The sequence below is a fragment of the Chanodichthys erythropterus genome, chromosome 8 (assembly GCF_024489055.1).
Source record: "Chanodichthys erythropterus isolate Z2021 chromosome 8, ASM2448905v1, whole genome shotgun sequence".
In the NCBI taxonomy this organism is placed as follows: domain Eukaryota; kingdom Metazoa; phylum Chordata; class Actinopteri; order Cypriniformes; family Xenocyprididae; genus Chanodichthys; species Chanodichthys erythropterus.
The window spans coordinates 27165791-27192293 of NC_090228.1; the positions used below are offsets into that span (position 1 = coordinate 27165791).

Sequence of the window (26503 nt, forward strand, 5' to 3'; positions counted from 1 at the left end):
CGTTTAGGAGCAACTGTGGAACTAGACATCTGGGATCCCTGTAGGGTCACACATATGGTACCCAGCCTAAACCTGGTTCTGAAGGATGCAACGAAGTATAGGCCTGGCGCCAGACGCTCTGCCACGTCGGCTGCCAAAGGGAGATCGGAGGACTCAAAGGGGCTGCCTTGTAGGAACTCTCTGGAGTAAAAGCGCATGTAAGTGCAGCAAGCCGACACTAAGCCGGGGGCTCTCCGTGCCTCTGACCTGAGGTGAGAACATGGGAGGAGACCGGCTCGACACTAAGGCTATAGAATCTACTGAACGTGTTAGGTGTCGCCCAGCCCGCAGCTCTACAAATGTCTGTCAGGGAGGCGCCACGAGCCAGTGCCCAGGAGGATGCAACACCTCTCGTGGAGTGAGCATGAAACCTGAGTGGGCAGGGCACGCCTTGAGCTTGGTAAGCCAAGGCGATGGCGTCCACTATCCAGTGGGCCATCCTCTGCTTGGAGACAGCCTTTCCATTCTGCTGGCCTCCGTAACAGACAAAGAGCTGGTCTGAGGTCCTGAAGCTTTGAGTTCTGTCTATGTACAGTCGCAAAGCACGAACTGGACAGAGCAAAGCCAGGGCTGGGTCTGCCTCCCCTGGGGGCAGTGCTTGTAGGAACCTTGGGCACATAGCCAGGCCGGGGTCTCAGTACCACGTGGCTGTCACCTAGCCCGAACTCTAGGCACAATTCGTCGACCGAAAATGCCTGCAGGTCCCCTAACCTCTTGATGGAGGCCAATACAACCAGCAGCAAAGTCTTCATAGACAGAATCTTTAAGTCTGCTGACTGCAAGGGCTCAAAGGGAGCATTCTGGAGTGGTCTAAGCACCAGAGCAAGGTCCCAAGAGGGTATGGAGGGGGGTCGAGGAGGATTTAATTGTCTCACCCCCTAAGGAACCTGACGACCAGGTCATGCTTACCAACAGACTTGCCATCTATGTGGTCGTGGAATGCTGAAATTGCGGCAGCATGAACTTTGAGGGTGGAGGGGGATAGCCTACGCTCCAACCCCTGCTGCAAGAATGAAAGCACGACTCTGATCGAACATCTTCGGGGGTCTTCTCAGTAAGAAGAGCACCACTCGATGAACAGGTTCCACTTCAAGGCGTAAGCACATCTCGTAGACGGTGCACATGCCGAAGTGATGGTTTAAGTACCTCGGGTGGTAAATCACCTAGAACCTCTGCGTCCTGTCCAGGGACCAGACATGGAGTTTCCAGAGGTCTGGACGCGGGTGCCAAAGAGTGCCCCGTCTCTAAGAAAGAAGGTCTTTCCTCAGAGGAATGCGCCAGGGAGGGGCTGTCGTGAGGAGCGAGAGTTCCGGGAACCAGGTCCGGTTGGGCCAATAGGGCGCAACTAGCAAGACTTGCTCCTCGTCATCCCTGACTTTGCACAAGGTCTGTGCAAGTAGGCTCACTGGGGGAAACGCATATTTGCGAGAGCTCCCCCTAGCGGTTTGGATATACTACATCGCAGTATACGCATGAATAGATGTACCATTATTGCAGATCTCTATTAAAACCATAAACCATGAAACGCTACAAACATTTTTAGTCTGGATAAATTACCACCTCTGAATGGAGTTCAGGAACCTCGTCCTCTCTGTTTTCATGACTTTTCCTTTACACGAGTGACACACTTGTAGTTATTTTGATAATCATTACTGTGGATTTAAAAACAATTGTTAACTTTGTTTAGACAATATTTGGGAAGTCTTGTTTATTGTATTTTTGTTTTTTGTTTGTTTGTTTTTTGCCATCACTACCTTTGCTACTAATAATGATCAATATTATAATCATTACTACATTATTTAAATCTCAATTTATTTATAAAGCACAATAAAAACAACAGTGGTTGACCACTGTGCTGAACAATATCAATTCAAAGAAAAACAAAAAGAAAACAAAATGACATTAAGATACAAATGCAGCAATTAATGTTTAGACAAAAGCCCATTTAAACTCATCGATTATAAGCCTTCTCAAAGAGAAAGTTTTAAATTTTGCTTTGAAAAGTGATTTTGAAGAGATTAATCTAATTGAGAGCGGTAGGCTGTTCCACAGCTTAGGGCCGGCTATGGCAAAAGCCCGGTCACCTGTAGTCTTCAGCCTAGATCTATTCAAGTCTGGCCTAAATTATAAGCATTAAAAAATGATTACAGTTTGGTCAGAAGACTTCTCTGTGGTATGTTCTTGCTCAAGTCTTAAACACTATGGCCCAGTTTCCCGTTAAGGGCTTAAAATAAACCAGGACTAGGCTAATTCTACTTAAATTAATCCACACTAAACAACTGACTTTCTGAGATGTTGCTTAAGTTTGGATTAACTAGTTCTAGACTACAGAGTCTCAGATTAAGGTAATCAAGGACCAGTGAGATCATCTTTTGGAAACCCGATTAGATTAATGGCATGCACATGTGGCTAAGGAGAGGTTGCTATAAAAACCTGGTATGGAATATTTGTAATTCATTAGTCTTAAGGAGTGTGTGGAACAGGAGTCACTACACTTAACCAAAAAATGGATAAAGGCCGAAGAAAACGCTCAAAAAACTTCAGTGAATTTGAGAAGACCCTTTTTAAACAAATTGTATCAAACTATCCTGTAATTGAAAACAAACTGCATGATTCAGGTACAGAAAACAAGAAGAAGAAGGCATGGATTTCCATATTGAATGAATTCAACTCAAATGAAAAAGTAACCAAACGGACACTCCAACAAGTTCAGGTAAGATTTATTGTTGCCCCATTCTTACAAATCAGTCATTTATAAATGTTTTCATTAATTAAATGTAAAAAGAAAACAATATTATATAGAACTCCTACTTCAGAGTATATATTATCTTGTAAAGGTCCTGTGGAAAAACATAAAAATAAACCTGAAAAAAACAACTGCTGCTACGCGTCAAGAGCGTTTCAAGACAGGTGGGGGACTCCCAGTTCCACCAGACACAGAGGAGTTGGGGGACTTGTTGGCTGGGATTATTGAAAGTCAGCAACCCCTGGAAGGTATTCCAGATGATGACCATTTGGACAGTTCAGGTGAGGAATCTTTCAAAGACTCATTTGATAGGACACGTCTCATTTACAGTAACATGTGCTATCCCATCCAACATAATTAAATGCAAGTCATGTCTTGTAACAAAAATTATGTAATGACCTTTATTGTTGAAGTCGAATGTAATGCTACATTTTTTTTCCATACAAAGATGACCTGATCTTGACACAGGACTTGGGGGGCGCAGGGAACAGTCAAGATGCTCAAATGAATCCAGCAGCAGCCAGCACCAACATGCAGCAGCATCCAGTCTCCTGCAGTAGCATTAGTCAGCATCCAGCAGTCTCTAATCCAGGCAGCAGGTAAAGAGGGAAAAGGATGACCATTCATGAGAAACTTGCCATAGAGTTTCATGAACGTAAATTACAATATTTAAAAGAAGAACATGAAGTCAAAATGAAAATTCTTCATCTTGAGTTGTCTATGAAAGAGAGAGACATGAAGCAGCAACAGTGTCAATTGTCTTTGGAACAAAATCTCAGTTAAATAAATAATTTCCTGATTTTTTTTTTTACCTGTCTATGCCAATCATTTATTTATCACTCAAGGCTCATTTATGAGAAGTGCTGCAAAGCAAAAGCATCTCTGTAAGCAAGTCCATTTCTGTCATTGGCTAGCTCAGCGATAGGAACATGTTGGTCATCATCATCTTCAATATCAGGGTCTGGGCAGCCACACTGTTTAAGAAAATTATGAAGCACTGCTGTTGCAATAATAACAATGCAGCACCTCCTAGGTTCAAACCGCAGTGTATTTCGGAGACACTGGAAACGATTCTTCCATACACCAAACATGCGCTCTATTAGCCCTCTGGTGAGCATGTGAGCTTGGTTATAGCGCTGTTGCTCTGGTCTGACTGGATGGAGATAAGGGGTGAACAAGAAGTTTGTCTGTGCATACCCACTGTCACCAAGTAGAATTCCAGAGTGTTGTCTTGTTTCAAACTAACCGTACAAAGAGGAGTTGTGGAAAATCCTTGAGTCATGAGTTGAACCTTTCCAACGTGCAACAATATTGGAGAACTGCATAGTGGGAGTGCGCACTCCTTGTACATTTATAGAAAACCAGTTTTTACGATTTCTGAATTCCTCAGCATCTGCTGTAGAGGGACACTTGATGGGAATGTGGCAGCCATTGATACAACCAATGACTCCAGGGAAGTTCCCATATTCATAGAAATTTACCTTGTATGTGGCCTGTTCAGCAGCATTTGGGAATTTGATGAAATCCTTTTTCAGTTCACTTATAGCACTGCAGACTTTGTGTACTATTTTGCACACTGTTGATTCACCTACACCACACAAATCCCCAGTTTCACGATGGAAGGTTCCACATGCCAAAAACCTTAAGGTAATTAATATTTGTAAGGAAGGAGAAATAGGGGTGCCCCTGACTAAGTCACCTGAAAGCTTGGGCTGCAGCAAACCAATTATTTCTGTTGCATTTTCCTTTGACATACGGAAACAGTCAAGAAAATGTAAATCATCAAAATCATTTAGTGGGTTGCTCCTGTCTTTCAGCAACCTTCTTTCTGGTCTTGGTGGTGGTCTCTGATTGTCGTTGAAATAGTCGAGGTAATCCATTTTCTGCTACTGTGGACATGAGCCTTGAGGCAAGAAGTTTTTAATCTGAGGTTAAATCTGCTTCTGACCAGGTTTAATTTAAGACTTCATTTAGATCTGAATTAGGTCTAATCCTACTTCTAGAAATCCGATTGTTTAAGTCTAGACTAGTGCTAGTCTGAGACTATTGTAATCCATGTGTGAGAAAGCTACTTCAATAAGTCCAGGTTTAAAATGACATTTAGTCTACGACTAGGCTTAATCCCCGTATGGGAAACCGGCCCTATAAATCAATCGTTAGGCTTTTGTAATCAGTTAAATTTCTTTTAATTGGTTATTTTTCTTTTTATAATAAACACAAATGTAAATGCAAATAAAACTTTATTAAAGTATAAAATATCATCTTCAACAGAAGTCATACATGTTTGAAATTGCATGTGAGTCAGTAAATGATCACATTTTAATTTTTGGGTGAACTATTCCTTAAATTAACTAATAAGCTAATAACAATGATAATTTGTTCAAATTTGATTGAACGTTCTCTTTCTCTGCAACCAACTTGTTTTAGGGATTGTGATTATTTGACCTTTGTTACACTCGCTGACATTCTCTGAAAGACAATCATTGAGCATTGTGTCACGTCAAAAGCAAATAGAACTGAGAGTGACTGTAATTTCTGGAACTGTCTACACACAGGATACAGACAGCAAACAGATGCCTGTTTAATGTCTAACATACAGTACTTCACGCGCAAGTTTGCTTTGATGCATCCAGTGTGTTACTGTAAATAAATTACTGAACAAATGACTGCAATCCTGTTAGTTAGTGTATCTCTATCAAACTGGATGTTGCCTCACATCTTCCACCAAAGTAGCACTATCACAGTATAACGCCTCTGGACAAACAACTGCAAATAATCTCTGAGGAAATGAACAGAGCAGTTCTCAAACAGAAGAGACGAGCCTCTGAACCAGACTGTAAAACCTATAAGTGACATTTTTTTACAGTTGTGGAAGTAGCACTTCATTCTCTTGAGGATTTCAGATCATGGAAATGTTAGGGACACTTTTGGTATCCTTTTGAATTTTAATGATGTTGTAACTATGTCAAGAGGTGAAGTGATGGGGCCTCCAACATAAATTATACCTTTTGCCTCCAAATGTCCGGCCCTGCAGATAGGAGTATTCCAAACTAAGCACAGTTATTATTATGTGTGATTTTATTTTTGGTTAGGGCTGCTGGGTGGAAGAGTTTGAGAAAATTGGGGAGTGATATTCTCTTTTTTATAGAATAATTAAATTAAATCTATGCTATCAGAGTTACATGACACTCTCTCAGAAATGTTTTTGCAACTGGAAATAATCGTCCACCCCCAACTTAAACCAACAATTCAAATATCTGTCTCTAGGACTGGTGGGAGATCAAGGTGATTATGTTCCTCTTTGATTTTTTAAAAATGAGTGGTGGATGAAAGCCACACTTGAGTAAAAGTATAGATGCATTACCAGAAAATGATATCTGTCTGTCCCACCTTGCACAGTAAAACCAAGTCATTACTTGAAACTAAAAAAATTGCTGTTCATCTTCAACAGAAATTGGTTTTCAAAATTGCAAGAATTCAGTCTTGCTCTTTTTGGGCTGAAGTCCTGTGATGCTAAATAACCTTTCACATGCAGTGGAGGCAGGTGTGTTGAGCTTCACAGACAGCTTGCACACAGCTTTTTAGTGTTCTGATTTTGTGAGGTGTCAGAGGTGGCCTAGGATCTGATTTTGTGGTGGGGCAACTTTTTCCCTCCAGGCTTCGGTTGGCCAGTGTGCTTGTTCCCCAAATGTACACTGCCAGCTCTTTCACAAACAAGCTGTCTTTCACATTCAGCTGTGTCTTCTTCCATTTTTCACAGTGTATAACTACACCTTCACCAATATTAACCTGCAAGATTCATGTAGTTCCAAATCCGTAAAGGTGATAATACACGGGGCAACTTTTTGAGCAAATTTGCAGAGCGATGTTGCTTGGGCACTTTCCCATTAAGAATAGGCAACACATGTGGGTAATGTGGTAAAAACTATAATCACTTTTAAAATGGTCAGGATACATGTGGACAAGCTGACAAGCCAGTTTATCCTGCTTCTTCATGATACAGCCTTGAGTCCATACTAAACTATATATTTTCTTAAACTCCGAGATAAACGCAGCCCCCCAGTCATCGTGGGGTATATCCACAACATATCCAGTTGCCATGATCACCAGCTGGGGTGCCTGTGAAAGCCAACAGGGGGCACTCCAACAAGGACTTTCAAAAGACTTCATTTCCCATAATTCTTTGCCCGGACCATTCTTCTATTATTGTTTTCACCTGTCATTAGCTCACCATATATAAAGCCGGGTTTATCATTCACTCTTTGTTAGACCTTGTTTGTCTGTTAGACTGCATTTCAGAGCCTTGTATTCTTGTTTCTTCCCATGTCTTGGTTTTTGTTTCTTCATGTTCTCTGGATTTTCCATTTTGCCTGCTGGTTTTTATCATTGTTTGTACTGCTCACTACTGTGTATGAATTTTGCTTGTTTTTTGTTTTTTTTACTCTGTTTATGAATTACCCTCCATTACCTGGCCATATTTTGAGGTGGATGTACAAGAAAATCAAAGTCTGCAGACATGTCTTCAAACCTGAGATGTATCCTCAGTTTAAAGCTGTGAATAATGATATTACTTGTTTTAATAAAATACTTTAAAAACTGCATTTATTGATCTTATTCGTTTTGAATTTTTCCTAAAATAGGAGTCCAGTCCACCTGCAATATGGCTAATACCATTATGCACAACATCTGACCATTACTGAGATCTTGAAAATAAACACCGCATACAAATGAGTATGCAACTGCTAAACTTGTTTCACCTTAAAGCTGGATGTATATTATATAAACCAATGACCAGAATGTTACCATTAATTCATTCACCAATCTTTTGATTCACAAATTTCAAGGAACAACATTTCTCTCACTGACAAAAGATAATAAACTCATTTGTCATGAAGAAACATGCCCAGTACAAAACATCACTTCCCAGAACCTCACTGCCGACATAATAGGTGCAAAAGTTAATGTGCTGCATATTTGTCCACTCAAACACACCATATTCTAGACATGCCACTATCCACGTCCAAAAGTACACTGCGAAAAATTCAAGATATTTTACAATATATGTATAACCCACTACATAAATTTCACACTAACAATTAAAACACATACAGACATGAACAGAAATGTCCAAAATGAGAACAAATTCATTAAATCTGTAATTAACATTCCTGATACCACTTACACAACAATAGATTCACTGCTTGATCTACCACATGTACGCATCAGAACAATAACACACACAGAAACCATAATCAAACCTCACACCATACAGTGTGACTTACCTGTCATAGTAATTGCACCATCCTCACCTACAGAGTCCTCTACCACACTCTTTCCATCCAATGAAGACCTAGAAAAATTTATGGAAGACTTCCCACACAGTGCACACCTTCCCCTTCAACATCAACCTACAAACCCGATTCCAAAAAAGTTGGGACACTGTACAAATTGTGAATAAAAAAGGAATGCAATAATTTACAAATCTCATAAACTTATATTTTATTCACAATAGAATATAGATAACATATCAAATGTTGAAAGTGAGACATTTTGAAATGTCATGCCAAATATTGGCTCATTTTGGATTTCATGAGAGCTACACATTCCAAAAAAGTTGGGACTGGTAGCAATAAGAGGCCAGAAAAGTTAAATGTACATATAAGGAACAGCTGGAGGACCAATTTGCAACTTATTAGGTCAATTAGCAACATGATTGGGTATAAAAAGAGCCTCTCAGAGTGGCAGCATCTCTCAGAAGTCAAGATGGGCAGAGGATCACCAATTCCCCCAATGCTGCGGCGAAAAATAGTGGAGCAATATCAGAAAGGAGTTTCTCAGAGAAAAAATGTGTGCATAATATCATCCAAAGATTCAGAATCTGGAACAATCACTGTGCGTAAGGGTCAAGGCCTGAAAACCATACTGGATGCCCGTGATCTTCTGGCCCTTAGACGGCACTGCATCACATACAGGAATGCTACTGTAATGGAAATCACAACATGGGCTCAGGAATACTTCCAGAAAACATTGTCGGTGAACACAATCCACCGTGCCATTCGCTGTTGCCGGCTAAAACTCTATAGGTCAAAAAAGAAGCCATATCTAAACATGATCCAGAAGCGCAGGCGTTTTCTCTGGGCCAAGGCTCATTTAAAATGGACTGTGGATAGTGGAAAACTGTTCTGTGGTCAGACGAATCAAAATTTGAAGTTCTTTTTGGAAAACTGGGACGCCATGTCATCTGGACTAAAGAGGACAAGGACAACCCAAGTTGTTATCAGTGCTCAGTTCAGAAGCCTGCATCTCTGATGGTATGGGGTTGCATGAGTGCGTGTGACATGGGCAGCTTACACATCTGGAAAGGCACCATCAATGCTGAAAGGTATATCCAAGTTCTAGAACAACATATGCTCCCATTCAGATGTCGTCTCTTTCAGGGAAGACCTTGCATTTTCCAACATGACAATGCCAGACCACATACTGCATCAATTACAACATCATGGCTGCGTAGAAGAAGGATCCGGGTACTGAAATGGCCAGCCTGCAGTCCAGGATCGAGCTGTCCACCAAGCGTCCAGTACCATCGTCTTTGTCGCTCCTTGTGCTTCCTTCTCCTTTTCTCGTGTCTCATCTGTCCTTACCCCCAGGTGCTGTGGCCACCGAGACTGTCCCCTGGGAGGAATAGAGCGCAGTCTCGGGAGTACCCTCTGGCCTGCGAGGGGGTACATGACAAACAGGGTGGGGCAAAAGCCGTGAGAGAGGAGGAGCGACGACAGAAAAGGACAAGGGAGGACCAGGCCTGGACTTTGTTGTTTTATTATGTTGTTTGTGTGTGCAGTAGTCGTCCGTGAGGGACTGCCGGCATTTTACTTTTCGTTTTGTGTTTATTTTATATTTTTATTAAAGTGTGTTGAAATGGTCGCTGGTTCCTGCCTCCTCCTTCCCTGATCTCGTAACCTTGCTACAGTCTGTAATAAGGTTTAAAAATAATACAAATAAATACAAAATACAAAAACTCACAATCTTTTGGTGGTACAAACTACAGCTTGAGAGGAAGGTGCCCACGCTGCTTGAGCATCTGCAGGGATCCACAGAGTACCGTGGAGTGCTCATGGCTCAGGGCACAATCACGGGCTACCTTGCCATCATCAGTTGTCATCGACAGGGTGTTCTGAACAACATGACCACCCAGGAGGTGCAGAGGACAGCCCGAACATGAGATGGGCACAGTGTCATCTCGGTGACGCTTCTTTGGCTGGACATCATTTCTGACTGGTGCTTCTGCTCCCCACAGGGAGGCCCCTATAACAACTTGCTGAACCAGTTCAGAGCCACCAGGCGTGCATTGACGGAAATGTGAACTTTGGACACCTAAGGTGCAGCTTGCTGACACGTGAGTACTCCCCATAAATGATGTTTTATTAATAAAAGTTGGGAGGAGCAACGTTCAAATAATCGGACTAATCATCACAACATTTCATCCAGCTGTTAGCAATCAGTAATCAACATATCTACCCAATCAGCATGAGTGAAAGCATATATATGTAGACACAGTCGACTCACCCATATTCCTCGACCGTTTTACAGCATCCCTCCACCACTTGCCTGGTTACTTCCTAACCAGAATATGGGGGGAGTACTCTGGGTTCGGGCCAAAATACCGAGCTCGGAGCCCTCTCCTCGGACAGCACACCAAATACACATACTACTACGCATACTATTTACTATCTGATTATTTGTAAGTGTGAACTCGTGAATAGCAATGTGTAGCCCACAGTGTACCTGGCATGCTCAAACACTGTTTTTCTGTTTCCCCGCAGGCCCACGCCTGACTACGGAGCAACCAGACAGACCACCTCAGTCATTCCATGTGCCAAGATTTCCATACTGCCCAGCAGTTCTACATCGAGGAAGCTGGCTCTGAAAGCCATCAGACCATGTAGACCCATGAAAGAGATTGAATAAAACCTGCCTCGTTTCAAGCACGGTCTAGGTCACTTCATTCCATATATGAGTTCACTTTATTTTTCCCCGTGCATTGAGCCTGGGTAGCAGTTTGAATAAGCCAGCCTATCATTTCCTGGAGGTTTTTATGTTTTGATGATCTCATTGGCTGCGTCCGAAAACTGGAAAATGCTGCCTTCTGAGGACACATTTCAAGGTAGGAAGGCATCAAGGCACATCCGAATCCAATGTTAGCTTCACTTCCTGTCTCATGAGATACCTTCCTCAGATCGATTTTTGAAGGAAGCATAGATGTATCCTTAGCTGCTTTGATATCCCACAAACCTGTGCTTTGCATTCTGTGACAGTTGAGCTAGAAAAATAAAGATGGCGTCCGAAAGTTGCGTTTGCTGCTCAGTTTGTGTATAAATGCACAATTTTGACCAACATATTTCAATTTTGAAATCATTTCTACCGCGAAATTACAACTGTGGTAATTAATTATTTGTTTAGTTCTCACCAAAGCTCACGCTATTTTGCTGTAGATCATTAAATTGTTACGCTGCCTCAGAAGTCTGTCTGAAATCAGTTTTGTGAGGTGCCTTCATGCACAAACGCTGCCGTACTAGTCATTCTCTTATAAGGCAGCGAGGCAGCAAGACAGCTACCTAGGATTTCGGACGCAGCCATTATCTACCACTAATGTTATTTGTGTCTTTGACAATTGAGACTTGCCCTTCATGGTGTGCCATAACGGTTTTGTATTATTACTTTTAAAAGCCTTTTCCAGCTTTAATTTGTATACCATCGTAGCCTCTCATATATCCCCCTTTAACTCCTTTTCTAGATGCTTTCATTCATGTCCTCATTCTTCCTCTAGTTCACAACATGCTTAACATCTTTGGTCGCACTGAGATAGTGTTGTATGATAACTGTTCACATTAAACCATAGATTTTGGGTGAATTTCAGATAATCTCTGCATGTAGAGAGAAGAGATGGGGGAAGAGAGGGTGATGGAAAGGTAATGTAGATTAAGGCAATGCTGAGGTGTGATCGAGTGTGATTGCGTCTTGGATGAGGATGCTAATTTTGCAAGGGAGAGTTCAAATGTTAATTTCCTTTTCTCAGAGAGAGCTCCTCTCTTGGTCCAGACAGTCCGGCACCAGTCTTACAATTGTATGAGCTGTCCAAGCATTGCGAATTCGGAGCACAGAAAGATTAACACATTCACAATGGACTGGTTATTGGACCGTTCGCCTACTGCTTTTTGCCTGCTATATAGTAGGGAAGTATGCGGTTCCAGACTCAGCTGAGATGATGAAGAGAACCTTCTCTGATGTTGGAGATTGCCCTATTCTGGCATGAGAATAATTTTTTTCCTATAATATTTCAGCATTCATGTTCTGTTAGGTTTCTATCAGCTGTTTAGATTCAGAACACGCAATGCCATAACAGTAAATGAATCACTATTGACCTGATCGGTCAAACAGGTATAGAAATCGTTCATGATTCGGTTTCTCACACCAAAATAGTAATGGGATATTTTATAAGACAGAAAACAAAAACAGTGCTGGATGAGGGTGATATTTGCCTAGGAAACAAACGTGCAAATGTCATCTAGTGTTTGTCAATGATAAAGCAGCTGTGTGCAGCTTCCTTAAACTCATCCCATGATGATTACATCATTTAATATCATTCTAATAACCATATCCTCAAACCTTGTGACACAATATTCTTATATTTTTATACATTTATTTGATTTAACTCCACAACACACATGATTTTTTTTTTTTTTTATGCTTTTATTGATAAGAGGAGTGTTTCAGAGAAGGTATTGAGAAGAGATTAAAGCTTAGAAAGATTCAAATGAAGTTTAATTTTAAAATATCATTTTTTGTAAAGATTAGATCACAAAATGTAAAATCAATGTAACTGTGGAGCAGCATGCCTGCATATGATCTCAAGCATCTGTAACACAAATATAGCCTATTTGGCCTGAACAGGTCCAGTCGTTCCAGCAACGGTTAGCTGTAGGGTGGAAAAATGAAGTAAGTTATTCTGATCATTATAGGCACTTTGTGAAATCCAAATGAGCCATTAGATGTTACTGTATGATATGAAATTATAGTAATGTAAATTATAATGTGAAGTATTCAAAAACCACACTGCATTCTTACAGGAAAAGCTGATCTCCAGACAGTTCTCAGTACCCAGATTGTTAGGTTCTCCAGAGCACCAGTTGGTAAAGTCATACACAGATCCATCAGTCCACAACCACTGTCCTTCCTAAAGAGCAAAGGCATGATTATAAGAGTGCACTGCTGTACTCAGACTTCAGTACGGAGCTAATTCATTTCAGATTTAATCCATCTTCATTAGAACATTTACATTTACGGTTTAGAGCAGATATTCCAGTCTACTAATTCTAGACTAAGAGTAGTAGACATGTCAAAGCAACATCACTTATAGTCAACAAAATGTGTTAAAGGGACCATCAAAAAACAAGTGAAACTGAAATTCCAGTCTACAAATAAATAGGTCTCTTTAGAACACAGTTTAACTTACTTGTACAGCATCATGAGCACCAATCCAAGCACGTGTGGAAGAAGTAGGCAACAGACCCAGCAGAAAATCATTTTCCGGTTTATTACGCACAGATGCGAGATTCGCACCAAGACCTTGGCAGTTTCTCTAAAGAGAAAGATTTTTTTATTGTCAATACAAAAAAATTGACTTTTTAAACAACATTTTAGTCATTTTTAAACAAAGTCTGATCGATTATTTGCACATGTATCTGTATGTTATTACATCTGTAATTAGATCAATGATTATGTGGCGTGGCGGTGTAATTTTGAGACACAAGCCCAAGGTTTTTGTTCATAAAACTATAAAGTCCTATAAATAATAAAGTCCGACTACGCCACCCTAAGGATTAACCCCAGGGAAAATACTCAAACCACCCATATTGGGGAATATAGCACACAGGTTCGGTTCCCTCAAAATGAGGCCAGAGACATGAGTAAAAAAAAATACAAAATGTTTATTAATACAAAAGTTAATTAAAATACAAAACAATGAATCACAAAAAATACATGAAACCCCACTTCAAACACAAATTACAACAAGAGAAAAAGATATCAAACAAAACCAACTTGAGATAGTATGTATTTATATATGTGTATGTATATGTAAAACAAAAACAGCATTACCAGCAGGGGCTGAGGCTCCCAACGGCTGGGATCAATGTAGAGTTTGGTTTCTCAAGAGCACACTTCCACACGCACACACACCCGTGCACTCTAATCACACTATCAAACACTCAAGGTGTACACCGCACACGATGAAGGAGAACCACCACCACAAGGAGGGAGATCAAACCACCCGTGGGACCCCAGCTCCTGCAATAAATCAAAAGGAAAATAAATAACTTTGAAAATAAACTGGACAGAAATGGCAATATGACATCAATGCAGCAACTCCTCACATAAGTGGCATCAACAAACAAAAGTGAGGAGAAGCAACAATGTAACCAGAAAATCAGATAGTTAATCACCTGAAATTGTTACAAACACCAACTTCTATACAGTAAATCACCACACGATTTGAATTGCATTCATAGGTTAAACATGCACATGTCGACAGATTATAGTTTCACCAAAGAAAGAAAAATCAAAGCAATACAATCAAACAAATATCCACCAACTTAAAGAAAAAGAAAAAGGTTAAATGATTTAACCATGGTAACTGATAATGAAATAAACCAAAACATGAAGCAGGGCACAAGAAAGGCACGTAATAGAATCAAACCAGCAGTCCCCTTTAATAAACGTTGATGACTTCGTCGGCACGGCTGTATAGACAGCCGCTCTTTTAACAGCGCGAAGACAGCAGCAAGAACTCACGGCAGCAAACATTCACGGCATAAAACGATCACGGCAGCAAACAAATCACAGCATAGAACGAGAGGGAGAATCCTACATCGAACAAAAAGAGATGTTAAAAATGAATAATATTATGCTTACCCAGATATAAATTGCCTTTAAAACACTTACCATCAGGATATCACGCCGAACAAAATGCTTCATAGGCACGGGCTTGTTACAGTCATACCCACCGCTACCATCATTGGGTACAAGAAGTCATATATACTGAATTAAGCAAGAAAAGATGTTAAATATACTATACTCACTTTATACTAACCATGCAACGAGCTATTAACATTGCATACCTGAGAGGCAAACAGTCATCAAACCCACCAAGCAGCACAAAAAGGAAAACAGCACCGGACCATAAAGACTGCACTCTAAATAAACACACAGTTTTAGATTATGCACGCCAACAATTTCTAAGTCACCGTATTAAAACACAGCACACTTACCCACAGCCACCGTCAACACAGCCAAAACAAAGGGGGAAAACGGACGTGACGCATCCCAGGTAACAGCCAATCGGCCTTTAAATAGGAAGTACTATTCGCTGATAGGCAAACACTGCTGTCAATCACCTAATCCTGTTACATTCCATCCCCAGTTTCTGCAACGTCGTCCCGACGGTGAATCAAACAAAATCCCACCTAGGAACTCAGTCCCAAGGCCGAAACAGGGTACCAGCTGTACTACTCACTATGCTGGCCACTGAACCTGCCCCTACTGTTCGAGGGAGGTGGTGCAAATTAGAGTGCTGACCTGCCGTCCTCCTCCCAGTCCTTCTTACCGTAACCTCACCTACCTCTAATGAGTCGGAAGGCAATACAACTGGCTGTGAGCCCACCTCAACCTCTGTTACCCTAGGGGTTTCCACAGCTTGCCGAACACCAGATGTCTGAGGAAGAGAAGGACCAATGTTGTGTAGCCTCGTCCTACCTCCAAGTTGTGGTGTCTCTGGCACTAAGACAAACAAATCCTCCTCATCATCATACCCCTCTTCCGGAGGCTGCAAAGATTCAGCCACCGGACTATCAGACAACCCAATAGGCAACTCCTGACAGATCTGAGCCTTCAGCAAAGATTGGTGCACATGCTTTACTTTTCCCAGATCCATGGCGGGAGCAATGGTATATACCGCTCCACCTTCCTTGGGTGCCCTTACGACCTGGTACACCACTGAGCTCCACAGGTCTTGGATTTTACATCTACCCCTCACACTATGATCACGGAGGTATACCAATTGACCCTCCTTCAGTGGTGCTTCCCTTACCTGCTGGTCATGCCGAGCCTTTCGCCGATCGGCTGCAGCACCCAACCGTTCACGAGCACTCTCAAACGCCACTTGCAACCGATCCTGCTGCTCCAGAATCCACCCATGAACGCTGCCGGCCAACGGCTCTTGGACTCTGCCCAGCAAGAAGTCAACAGGAAGTCTGGGTTCCTGTCCGAACATTAAGAAATACGGGGATTCCCCAGTTGTCTGATGAGGAGTGGTGTTGTATGCAAAGAGTACTTGTGGGAGGCAGAGTGGCCAGTCACCCTTTTTGGAAAGCGGCAAAGTGCGCAACAGATCATGCAACGTTCTATTAAAACGTTCACATTGACCGTTTCCGGCCGGGTGATATGGGGTCGTACGTGACTTCTCGACTCCATACAGACTGCAAAGCTGTTGAAGTAGGACGGATTCAAAATTCCGACCTTGGTCGGAGTGGATACGACCCGGCACACCGAATTTACAAAACCACTCTACCACAAGAACCTGAGCTACCGTCTCTGCCCGTTGGTCTCTAGTTGGTACTGCCAAGGTGTATTTTGTAAAAACGTCAGTCATAACTAACACATTTTCAAGGCTAGACCTTGAGGGCTCCAACACTGTGAAATCCAAGGCCAGAATTTCATTTGGCCGAGCAGCCAACAAATGCCCCATGAAACTACCAGGTGCAGAAGGGACGCCTTTGGCACACTGGCACCGCTCACACTCCTGGCACCAGCGGGTAATGTCTGCAGACATACCAGGCCAATAACACCGCTGCCGCACCAGCTGAAATGTGCGTTCTACCCCCTGATGCCCATGCTGTTGGTGAAGCTGGGTCAAGACATTCTGTTTCATGGCTGCAGGCAACAATACCTGGAAGACTTCCTCTCCGCCATCTGAGCGCAATACACGCCGATAGAGCACTCCATCAGTCTCCACTAGGCGGTCCCATTGACGGAGCAGAATAACTGCCAGTCTGGAGAGTTTCTTGCGCTCTTCAGGAGTTGGGGGCAACTTACGCCTCCAAAAAACCAACAACTCACCTATGACTGAGTCTGCTACCTGCTGAGCACTCATGTCACTAATTGAAGTACAAGGAAATGAGATAACCTGATTGACCGAGGTCACCAATCCACCTTGGGCAGCTTGCTGCAATGCCACTGGAACAGCCACAGCAGGACAAAACTCATGTACCACCCCTGCACCTGAAAAGTTGACGCGACAAGGCATCAGCATTGCGGTTGCTTCTCCCTGACCTATATTTGATCTCAAAATCAAATGATGCCAATTGGGCAGCCCAACGCTGCTCCATGGCGCCCAACTTTGCAGAAGTCAGGTAGCTGAGGGGGTTGTTGTCAGTAAAAACCACACATTTATGGCCCAGCAAGTATTCCCTAAATTTTTCAGTCATGGCCCACTTGAGCGCCAAAAACTCCAGTTTCATTGAACTGTAATTGGATGTATTGCGCTCAGTGGGCCTAAGACTGCGGCTGCCATAAGCTATAGGGCGTACTTTACCTTGTTGCTCCTGTGAGAGGACTGCCCCTAGTCCTCCATGACTGGCATCTACCTCTAAAATAAAAGGTAGCGAAAAGTCAGCATAAGCAAGCACTGGAGCTGTGGTTAACTTACCTTTCAACCCCTCAAAGCTACACTGACATTCCGCTGACCAGGCTTCAGCAAACTCCTGAACACCCTGCTTCAGTCGCTTGGGATTTGCCAGCTGAGCCACCAACCTATGAAGAGGGGCAGCCAACTTGGCAAACCCCTCCACAAACCGTCGGTAGTAGCTAGCAAATCCCAAAAATGAGCGCAACTCCGCAACACTGGTGGGACAACGCCATTGTGCAACCGCCTCCACCTTCCCTGGATCAGTGGAAACTCCATCTGAAGAGATGACATGCCCCAAATAATGCACTTCCCTTTTGAAAAAAGCACACTTCGATAATTTGGCCTTCAACCCTTCACTTTGCAAGCGGCTCAGGACTACCTCCATCCGGGCAAGATGTTGATCTACCGAGGAGGAAAAGACAACAATATCATCAAGATAAAGGAGGAGGGACTGACACTGCTGATCCCCAAACAACCGTTCCATCAATCGTTGGAAGGTGCTTGGGGCATTGCACAGCCCAAAGGGCATCCTATTCCACTCAAAGAGGCCAAACGGGGTGCAGAAAGCAGTTTTAGATTTATCCCCCTCAGCTACAGGTACCTGATTGTACCCGCTGGCCAGGTCCATGGTAGAAAACCAACGGGCCCCAGCCAGTGAGTCCAGAGTCTCCTCTATACGTGGTAGAGGGAACGCATCCTTCCTAGTCTTTGAATTTAAGCGACGGTAGTCCACGCACATGCGCAGACTACCGTCCTTCTTTTTGACCAGAACAATGGGCGACGCATAGGGACTGCAGCTCTCTCTAATTACCTGAGTTTCCAACAATTGATTGATATGTGCCTTGACCACCTCATACTCGGATGGAGGAATACGCCTGAACCGCTGCCTAACAGGGATGTCATCCAACAAGGGGATCTCATGGGATATCAAATTTGTGCATCCCAAATCCCCATCATTTGCAGAGAACACAGGCACATACTTCTCCAGTAGTGCCCTGACCTTACCCTGTTCTTCTTCTGACAACACAGATAAGTCTAACATGGCTATCTGTTCTTGCACAGTAGGGGAAACCTGCACAAACTGTGTACTCACCTTAGCTGTAACGGTCTTAACTTCTGCGACCTCCGGGGGCAGACTAATCACATCAACCTTATTCACAGTGCCAATAACAGTGCTAGCGTACAATACCACATCTACAGTACCCACATTAACTACTGGCACATAGACTGTACCACCGTCCACCCTTAAAAGAGCAGGAGAGGCTAGCAAACCTGCCGGTAGACCAGAAACTGGTGGTTCAAACAGTACTGTACCACTCGAATATTGCACTGAACAGGTTGCAGCAACCAATTTCATGGTGCCACCCAAGATGCGCCACGCCTGACGTCCCCGCACTCCAACTCGCCCTCCGCCATCTGAAACTGGCTGAACGTCAACCTGGTGGCAATGCTGTAAGGCCTGAAAAACAAAATTAGGGGCCTGTGATACCACTGGTAAGTCAAAGAGAGCTGTGCCATGCTGGCCAAAGAGCTCCCGGTAGCAGCGGCTCAGGATGTTCATACCTAACACCCCAGGAACTTCTGCACACACACCACCGGGAGGATCTCTGACCACCAATATGCCGCAGCCTAAAATTACCTGCCCACAGAGTTCCACATCTAATTCCAAATAACCAACATAAGGAATGGAAAGACCGTTTGCAGCTCGAAGTTGTAACCAATGACACGATCTAAGCTGTTCCTGACCCCACGACCCAAAATTTGTCACAAACCAACTCTCAGTAATGGTGGACACCATAGAACCAGTGTCCACCAGGCAAGGTATCTGAGCCCCACCCATAGATACAATAAGCTGTGGACAAGTAGACATAAGGCGTGACATAAAATCAAAATCAGTTACAGTTTTGGAGCCTATCCTTTTCCCAACCAAATTGTGGCCCTGCAACTTGGTGGGAACTAGTTTTCCGACGGCTGCGCGGATGACTGTCCACCCCTCATTACGGCAGAATTCATACGGGCTGATGGTGAAGCAGATCTCCGCTCCCCATCGCAATCTCTGGCAAAATGGCCAGGTTGCTGACACCTTCTGCAAATTAAGTTAGCCTTAAATGGTCGCGAACGTGGCTGAGAATTTTGAAGCTGAGCCATACTTTGGGTTAACTGATTTAATTGTTGTTGCTGCTTTCTGAGCATGTCCCGTAGTTCACTCATTTCTGACGTTGCTGAACCACTACTACTATTAACATGCTGATGTCCCTGTACCCCATATTGGATGCCATAAGCGGATGGAACAGACTGGCTCCGACCACGTACCCCCCCAGGCATGCCCTCTCTTTCCCAACGAAGAGCTTCGCTGCGAATGTCAAACAATGTAGCAGTAGGTTGACGACGCACAAATTGCTTAAGTTCACGCCGAAGAGCACAATCATTAACATACTCAACAAACTGATCTCTTAATAACAATTCGGCGTTAGGCATGCCGTGAGGTGACTGACTTTTAACCTTTTCCAGGAGACTCATCAGGGCCAGGGAGAACTCCACCAGCGTCTCCCCATCCTGTTGTCTTCTGGAAAAGAACGACTCCTGAAGTGCTACATAAGACTTTGTACAACCGTACAAGTCACACAATACCTGAATAATTTGATCTGGATCCTCCCTCTCGTTCCTCGATCGATAACGAATTTCTTCCCTCGCCTCTCCTTCCAGATGATCAAACAAGAAAAATGCCTGATCAGCTGTAGACAGATGGCGAAGCCGCATACAGGCCTGAGCCTCCTCCACCCACTCATTGATGCCAATGCCCGACCGACCGCTAAACTTTGGGCACTTGCGATCCCGAGGAATAAAAACAAACCGCTCCGCTGTCGATGCACCAGCACCAATAAGTGGGGGATTTTCAGCCACAGGAATAGCAACATTAGATGGACCTGGCTGCGCAACAGACACTGGCTCTTGCCGCAGCCTTTCATTATCAGCTTTCAGTTGAGCTACCAAATCTCTTAACTCACGCAATTCGTCCTCCATATCTGCAACTGCACACGCAAAGAGGGACTGCTGTTGTCTGGTTCGTACCAGAAGAGAGAGAGAGAGAAAAAAAAAAAAAAAGCAAATATACAAAAAAACCCACGTCTCTGGACTACACAAGAGGGGACCCTGCCGACTACGCCAGAATGTGGCGTGGCGGTGTAATTTTGAGACACAAGCCCAAGGTTTTTGTTCATAAAACTATAAAGTCCTATAAATAATAAAGTCCGACTACGCCACCCTAAGGATTAACCCCAGGGAAAATACTCAAACCACCCAAATTGGGGAATATAGCACACAGGTTCGGTTCCCTCAAAATGAGGCCAGAGACATGAGTAAAAAAAAATACAAAATGTTTATTAATACAAAAGTTAATTAAAATACAAAACAATGAATCACAAAAAATACATGAAACCCCACTTCAAACACAAATTACAACAAGAGAAAAAGATATCAAACAAAACCAACTTGAGATAGTATGTATTTATATATGTGTATGTATATGTAAAACAAAAACAGCATTACCAGCAGGGGCTGAGGCTCCCAACGGCTGGGATCAATGTAGAGTTTGGTTTCTCAAAAGCACACTTCCACACGCACACACACCCGTGCACTCTAATCACACTATCAAACACTCAAGGTGTACACCGCACACGATGAAGGAGAACCACCACCACAAGGAGGGAGATCAAACCACCCGTGGGACCCCAGCTCCTGCAATAAATCAAAAGGAAAATAAATAACTTTGAAAATAAACTGGACAGAAATGGCAATATGACATCAATGCAGCAACTCCTCACATAAGTGGCATCAACAAACAAAAGTGAGGAGAAGCAACAATGTAACCAGAAAATCAGATAGTTAATCACCTGAAATTGTTACAAACACCAACTTCTATACAGTAAATCACCACACGATTTGAATTGCATTCATAGGTTAAACATGCACATGTCGACAGATTATAGTTTCACCAAAGAAAGAAAAATCAAAGCAATACAATCAAACAAATATCCACCAACTTAAAGAAAAAGAAAAAGGTTAAATGATTTAACCATGGTAACTGATAATGAAATAAACCAAAACATGAAGCAGGGCACAAGAAAGGCACGTAATAGAATCAAACCAGCAGTCCCCTTTAATAAACGTTGATGACTTCGTCGGCACGGCTGTATAGACAGCCGCTCTTTTAACAGCGCGAAGACAGCAGCAAGAACTCACGGCAGCAAACATTCACGGCATAAAACGATCACGGCAGCAAACAAATCACAGCATAGAACGAGAGGGAGAATCCTACATCGAACAAAAGGAGATGTTAAAAATGAATAATATTATGCTTACCCAGATATAAATTGCCTTTAAAACACTTACCATCAGGATATCACGCCGAACAAAATGCTTCATAGGCACGGGCTTGTTACAGTCATACCCACCGCTACCATCATTGGGTACAAGTCATATATACTGAATTAAGCAAGAAAAGATGTTAAATATACTATACTCACTTTATACTAACCACGCAACGAGCTATTAACATTGCATACCTGAGAGGCAAACAGTCATCAAACCCACCAAGCAGCACAAAAAGGAAAACAGCACCGGACCATAAAGACTGCACTCTAAATAAACACACAGTTTTAGATTATGCACGCCAACAATTTCTAAGTCACCGTATTAAAACACAGCACACTTACCCACAGCCACCGTCAACACAGCCAAAACAAAGGGGGAAAACGGACGTGACGCATCCCAGGTAACAGCCAATCGGCCTTTAAATAGGAAGTACTATTCGCTGATAGGCAAACACTGCTGTCAATCACCTAATCCTGTTACAATTACACTGTTGACCTTTCCTTACACCTTAACCCACCCTTAAACCTACTCATACCACCATAACTGTCCCTAACCTTACCTGCGTCCACCTCAATAGCAGCACAAGTGATTTGCAATACAACATCAACACAAAAAAGTACATTGTACCTTATTGATTTATCTAGATGTAGTGAAAGACAATGTAATGTAAAGTGTGACCAAATCACCTTGTTGTAATTTAACACATTACCTCTGCTGTGATCCAGTTAACTGACGGAGAGAGGTACCTGAAGCACCGGAGTCCAAAACTTGACCATCCTTTGGGGCATTTTATGACTAAATCAACGGCATCCAGTACATAAATGTTAGGGCATTCGTAATATTCACAGCAAAGTATGTTTTTATTTTTTCATTATTATTTTATGTAACTTATTTTATGTTTGTGTGATTTAAATTAGGTGTACTTTGACACTGTAAGTCCCTCATTAATCATGCAAATATTAGTAAATGGAATATTGTACATATCCAAAATGCTTTTAAAATGGAATAGAAAGGGTTTTTACAATTAAATGTTTTGGTTACCTTCTGCATTCCCCATGGAGAAGATGATGAAAAGAAGCATTAGACTTCTCAGCACTGCCATGATGAACCTGAAATGAACCTAAAAATGAATAAGCAGGAAAATTTAAATGTCTGCACTCATATGTGGATTCTCAATGTATTTTAAAGACAAAGATCATTTAGAAATGTTATTCAGTAGGTTTTGTTCCCAAAACTCACCTTGGTTTGGTTGTCGCCTGTTGAATCTCAGAGGAAGATTTTGTAAAGTTCCAGAAACAGCTCTGCTTTTATACTTTACTTAACATCAAGTGAGTGTGGGCTTATAGTCATGAGGATGACGTGATTGTTTGATATGTAGAATTTATGTACACAGGAAATAAAATCCTAATATTGGAGAACGGTGTAAAATGAGCCTGTAGAATAAATGTTAGGTTAGCTAAATATTTATTTTTAAGTTAGAAATGAGGGACAGTTTCCCTCAACAGTGCCTGTTAAATTCCTAATGTGTATTTCTAATTCATCCTAATATCTGATCTAGGAAGAAAGAAAATCAATTTGAACTCTGAATTCTAATTCATTTTTTATAAATGTGGCCACCCCACATTTGATCCATTTGCAATAAGACTTCTGGCATTCCATTGCAGAATCGTTAAAACCATTATTATTATGTACTTCCACATGCTGTTTGAGTACTTGATTGAGTCTTGATTGAGTCAATGTTACACCTGCTACATTCAAGTATCTCTCGGCTGCCCTTATTATGATTTTAATTCTGTCTGTTCTGCTTTCTGTTTGAGCAGAACAATATACCACTTCAGCCATAAATGAAACAAATTCCATTTTCCCGATCACCAAACTATCCTCTTTTGTCTTACTTTGAGCCAAAGTATTCCCAGTCCATTCTTGTATTTTTACCTCTCTTTATCTGCTCATTTTGTTTTGCTTTTTGTGCTGCTTCAGCATAAGTTAACCCCTCAGTTATTCTCACATTTTGAATTTTCACAGCATGTTTGTGCGCCATACATCCCCCAAAGCCAGCACTATACTCACCTCCGCAATTGCAGCATTTTTCCTTCACTCCTTCGCCACATTTACCATATACATGGTCACCCCGACATCTCGCACAACATTGTTTTCCTCTGCAAACAGCACTAACATGGCCGTACTTCTGGCACTTGAAGCATCTAAGCGGAGGAGGCAAGTAAGTCTTACTGGGTAACTACTAGTGCTGTAGTAATCGAGTCCGGACTTGAGAAATTTTTCTGTTGTCTCGGACTCATCTCGGACTCGTTGGTATTTGCACTCGGACTTGTCTCGGACTTGGTCATTGGTCTCGCCAAAAGTTCTAGTTGGTCTCGACCGAGTCCAGCAGGTCAGTCTCACTTTTTTCCGATCTGAGCCGATCCGTTGTTACCAGCGGCGACGCACAGGCATTAACGTCAGCCGCGCGTTCTTACTCTCTTATCGCTGATGGTGAAGTGACACACACTCGTGTGGGCGCCTATTCAAGGCCCTTTCACACAGGACGCGGTATGCGCTGCGCTCGCCGCATACCGCGTCCTGTGTGAAAGGGCCTTCACTCATCTCATTCGCTCCGGTTCCCGCAGGTTTTGCGCTCACACCAAAAGCGCGTGCACCACTGATCTATATTAGTGGAGCGAACAAGCCACGCTCAGTCTCAAACAGAGACAGAAGTCAAACAGAGTCACAACAGTACCAAAATGAGTGACTTACTGCGCTTAAAATATCAAATACATACAAAATTATGTCAAAATGCCCATCTTGGCAATTATTCAGATAAACAGTCAATTTTGGATCGTTAAATAGCTAAGAAAGAGAACGCATGTTGTGTAACGGTATTGGGTCCGTTCATAAACTCTTAAAAGAACAGCAGTCCAATATTCCTGCAGCTGTTATTTAAAGAACAAAAGACAAATAAAATCAATTTCTGCTCTTGACTGAATAAGCTTTTAACTTTAATGGTAAGAATAAATCTGTATTTAATGTTTACAATAAAGAATACAGAAATTAAGGTAACCAATGTAAAATAACACTGGATGTGTTATTTTACATTTGATTAGCCTACTTTAATTTCTGTAGTATTTCTAAATAAAAACCCAGTTAACCTGAAAAACTTAGTTTCATAGCTCTCTATTGCATTTATTTGTGCTGTTTGCAATTTTTTTTATTTGTTCTTATTTTATTACTGTGTTTTACTTTTTTTATGAAAATAAAACTTTGCATTGAAGAAAAGTAGATTTTTGTATATGCTGACAATTATAGTTCTTAGAAAGAAAATCGGAATCAGCAAAAATAGGTATCGGCAGATCACACTATCCAAAAATCAGAATCGGCCAAGAAAATTGCAATCGGTGCATCTCTAGTTCAAATTAAAGCCACAGCAGAACTGAGACTCATATCGATGTTTTGTGAATTAATCTGTGGCTGTGTAAAAACCATGAGAGTCAATGATTCAATTACCCTTTCAAAAATACATCCACTTGCTTCGTTACTGAATGAATGATGGCTTGATGGCTCATTAAGAGCCTACTGGCGGTTTTAGTTCAGTATTTAAAAGTATCACTCGTTTTAACATCATTGCTTATTTCTCTTTTGGACATTTTTAATTTAAAACATTATTTGTTTTATAAAGGTAAAAAAAAAACACTTTAATGCATAATCAGTTTAGGGGGAAAATATTGTCCCTTAAAGGTGATACAGAGGATCTTTTCGTCGACTGAGAAACCAAAGACTGTTACTGAGTTGTTGAAATGAGCGCATGCGTAAGAACAGCCCCCCTCCTTCACAGCTCATTTCAAGGGAACGCCTCTCAAAACTCGTAAACGAGTATTGGAACACGAGTGTTTACCACCGGCATTCGCTGTGTCGCGTTAGTGGATTCATTATGTCGGACTCACCGCAGGTAACTCATAATCTGCAGTTGTTACTCCTGTCTCCTGACAAAAACATTGCATGCGGTGCCTGTGGAGTGTGGAAAGTTACTGGAGCGCGCACGTCTCTCACAAGGAACGTAATGGCAGTGATTGACAAGCAAGAGGGCCAATCGTTTACGCGATGATCGCGTAAACTATTGGCTGATGTTTTTAAGGCCCTACCTCGTGCACAGATGATGTATATTAATATTATTCCTTTCAGTGCACCTAATAAATAGTCTTTTATCAGTTAGTAAAGACAGTTTCAAGTAATATTGCAAAAATGTATAAAACAAAACATCCTCTTTAGCACCTTTAATGGAAAAGGTGTGACTGCAGCAGTCTAAGTGGAAGAGAGGGGGTATGCAGAAGAATGTTAAATGCCTCAGGGGGTATGCGACTGTAAAATGTTTGGGAACCACAGTTGTAGTGAATTGTAAAACAAGTAATAATGCAAAAAATAATAATGCAAAATGATTATCTTAGAATAGAAGATATAATGTCTCTCGCATCACATAAATATAAAGTTATGTCATGAAACTCTATCTATCGCTGATTGGTTCTTTCAGTACTGCGACACCAACCAATCGGAGGTACTTCCTCATTTACGTGGCTTATTTATACCGTATCCTAGCTGCGATCAGCACGCCGCAC

General features: G+C 42.1%; 1 protein-coding gene across 1 annotated transcript; it reads right to left on the bottom strand.

Moving 5' to 3' along the window:
• Positions 1 to 12690: 12690 nt before the first annotated feature.
• On the bottom strand, positions 12691 to 23004 carry LOC137025102 (ladderlectin-like). The gene is made up of 5 exons (XM_067393135.1): positions 22938 to 23004; positions 22606 to 22691; positions 13296 to 13421; positions 12908 to 13016; positions 12691 to 12758 (listed from the first exon to the last, which is right to left on the bottom strand). Exons 1-5 carry the CDS (start codon positions 22996 to 22998, stop codon positions 12691 to 12693), a joined length of 450 nt encoding a protein of 149 aa, XP_067249236.1. The 5' UTR covers positions 22999 to 23004.
• Between the last annotated feature and the right edge of the window lie 3499 nt (positions 23005 to 26503).

What these genes read in the sequence shown, in the direction of transcription:
- LOC137025102 (XM_067393135.1), bottom strand. Translation starts at nt 22,998, where the DNA reads ATGGCAGTGCTGAGAAGTCTAATGCTTCTTTTCATCATCTTCTCCATG. An exon ending in TTAACTGGATCACAGCAGAG is followed by an intron (nt 13,422 to 22,605) that starts GTAATGTGTTAA and finishes CTTTCTCTTTAG; the next exon opens with AGAAACTGCCAAGGTCTTGG. An exon ending in TCTGGAGATCAGCTTTTCCT is followed by an intron (nt 12,759 to 12,907) that starts GTAAGAATGCAG and finishes TCCACCCTACAG; the next exon opens with CTAACCGTTGCTGGAACGAC.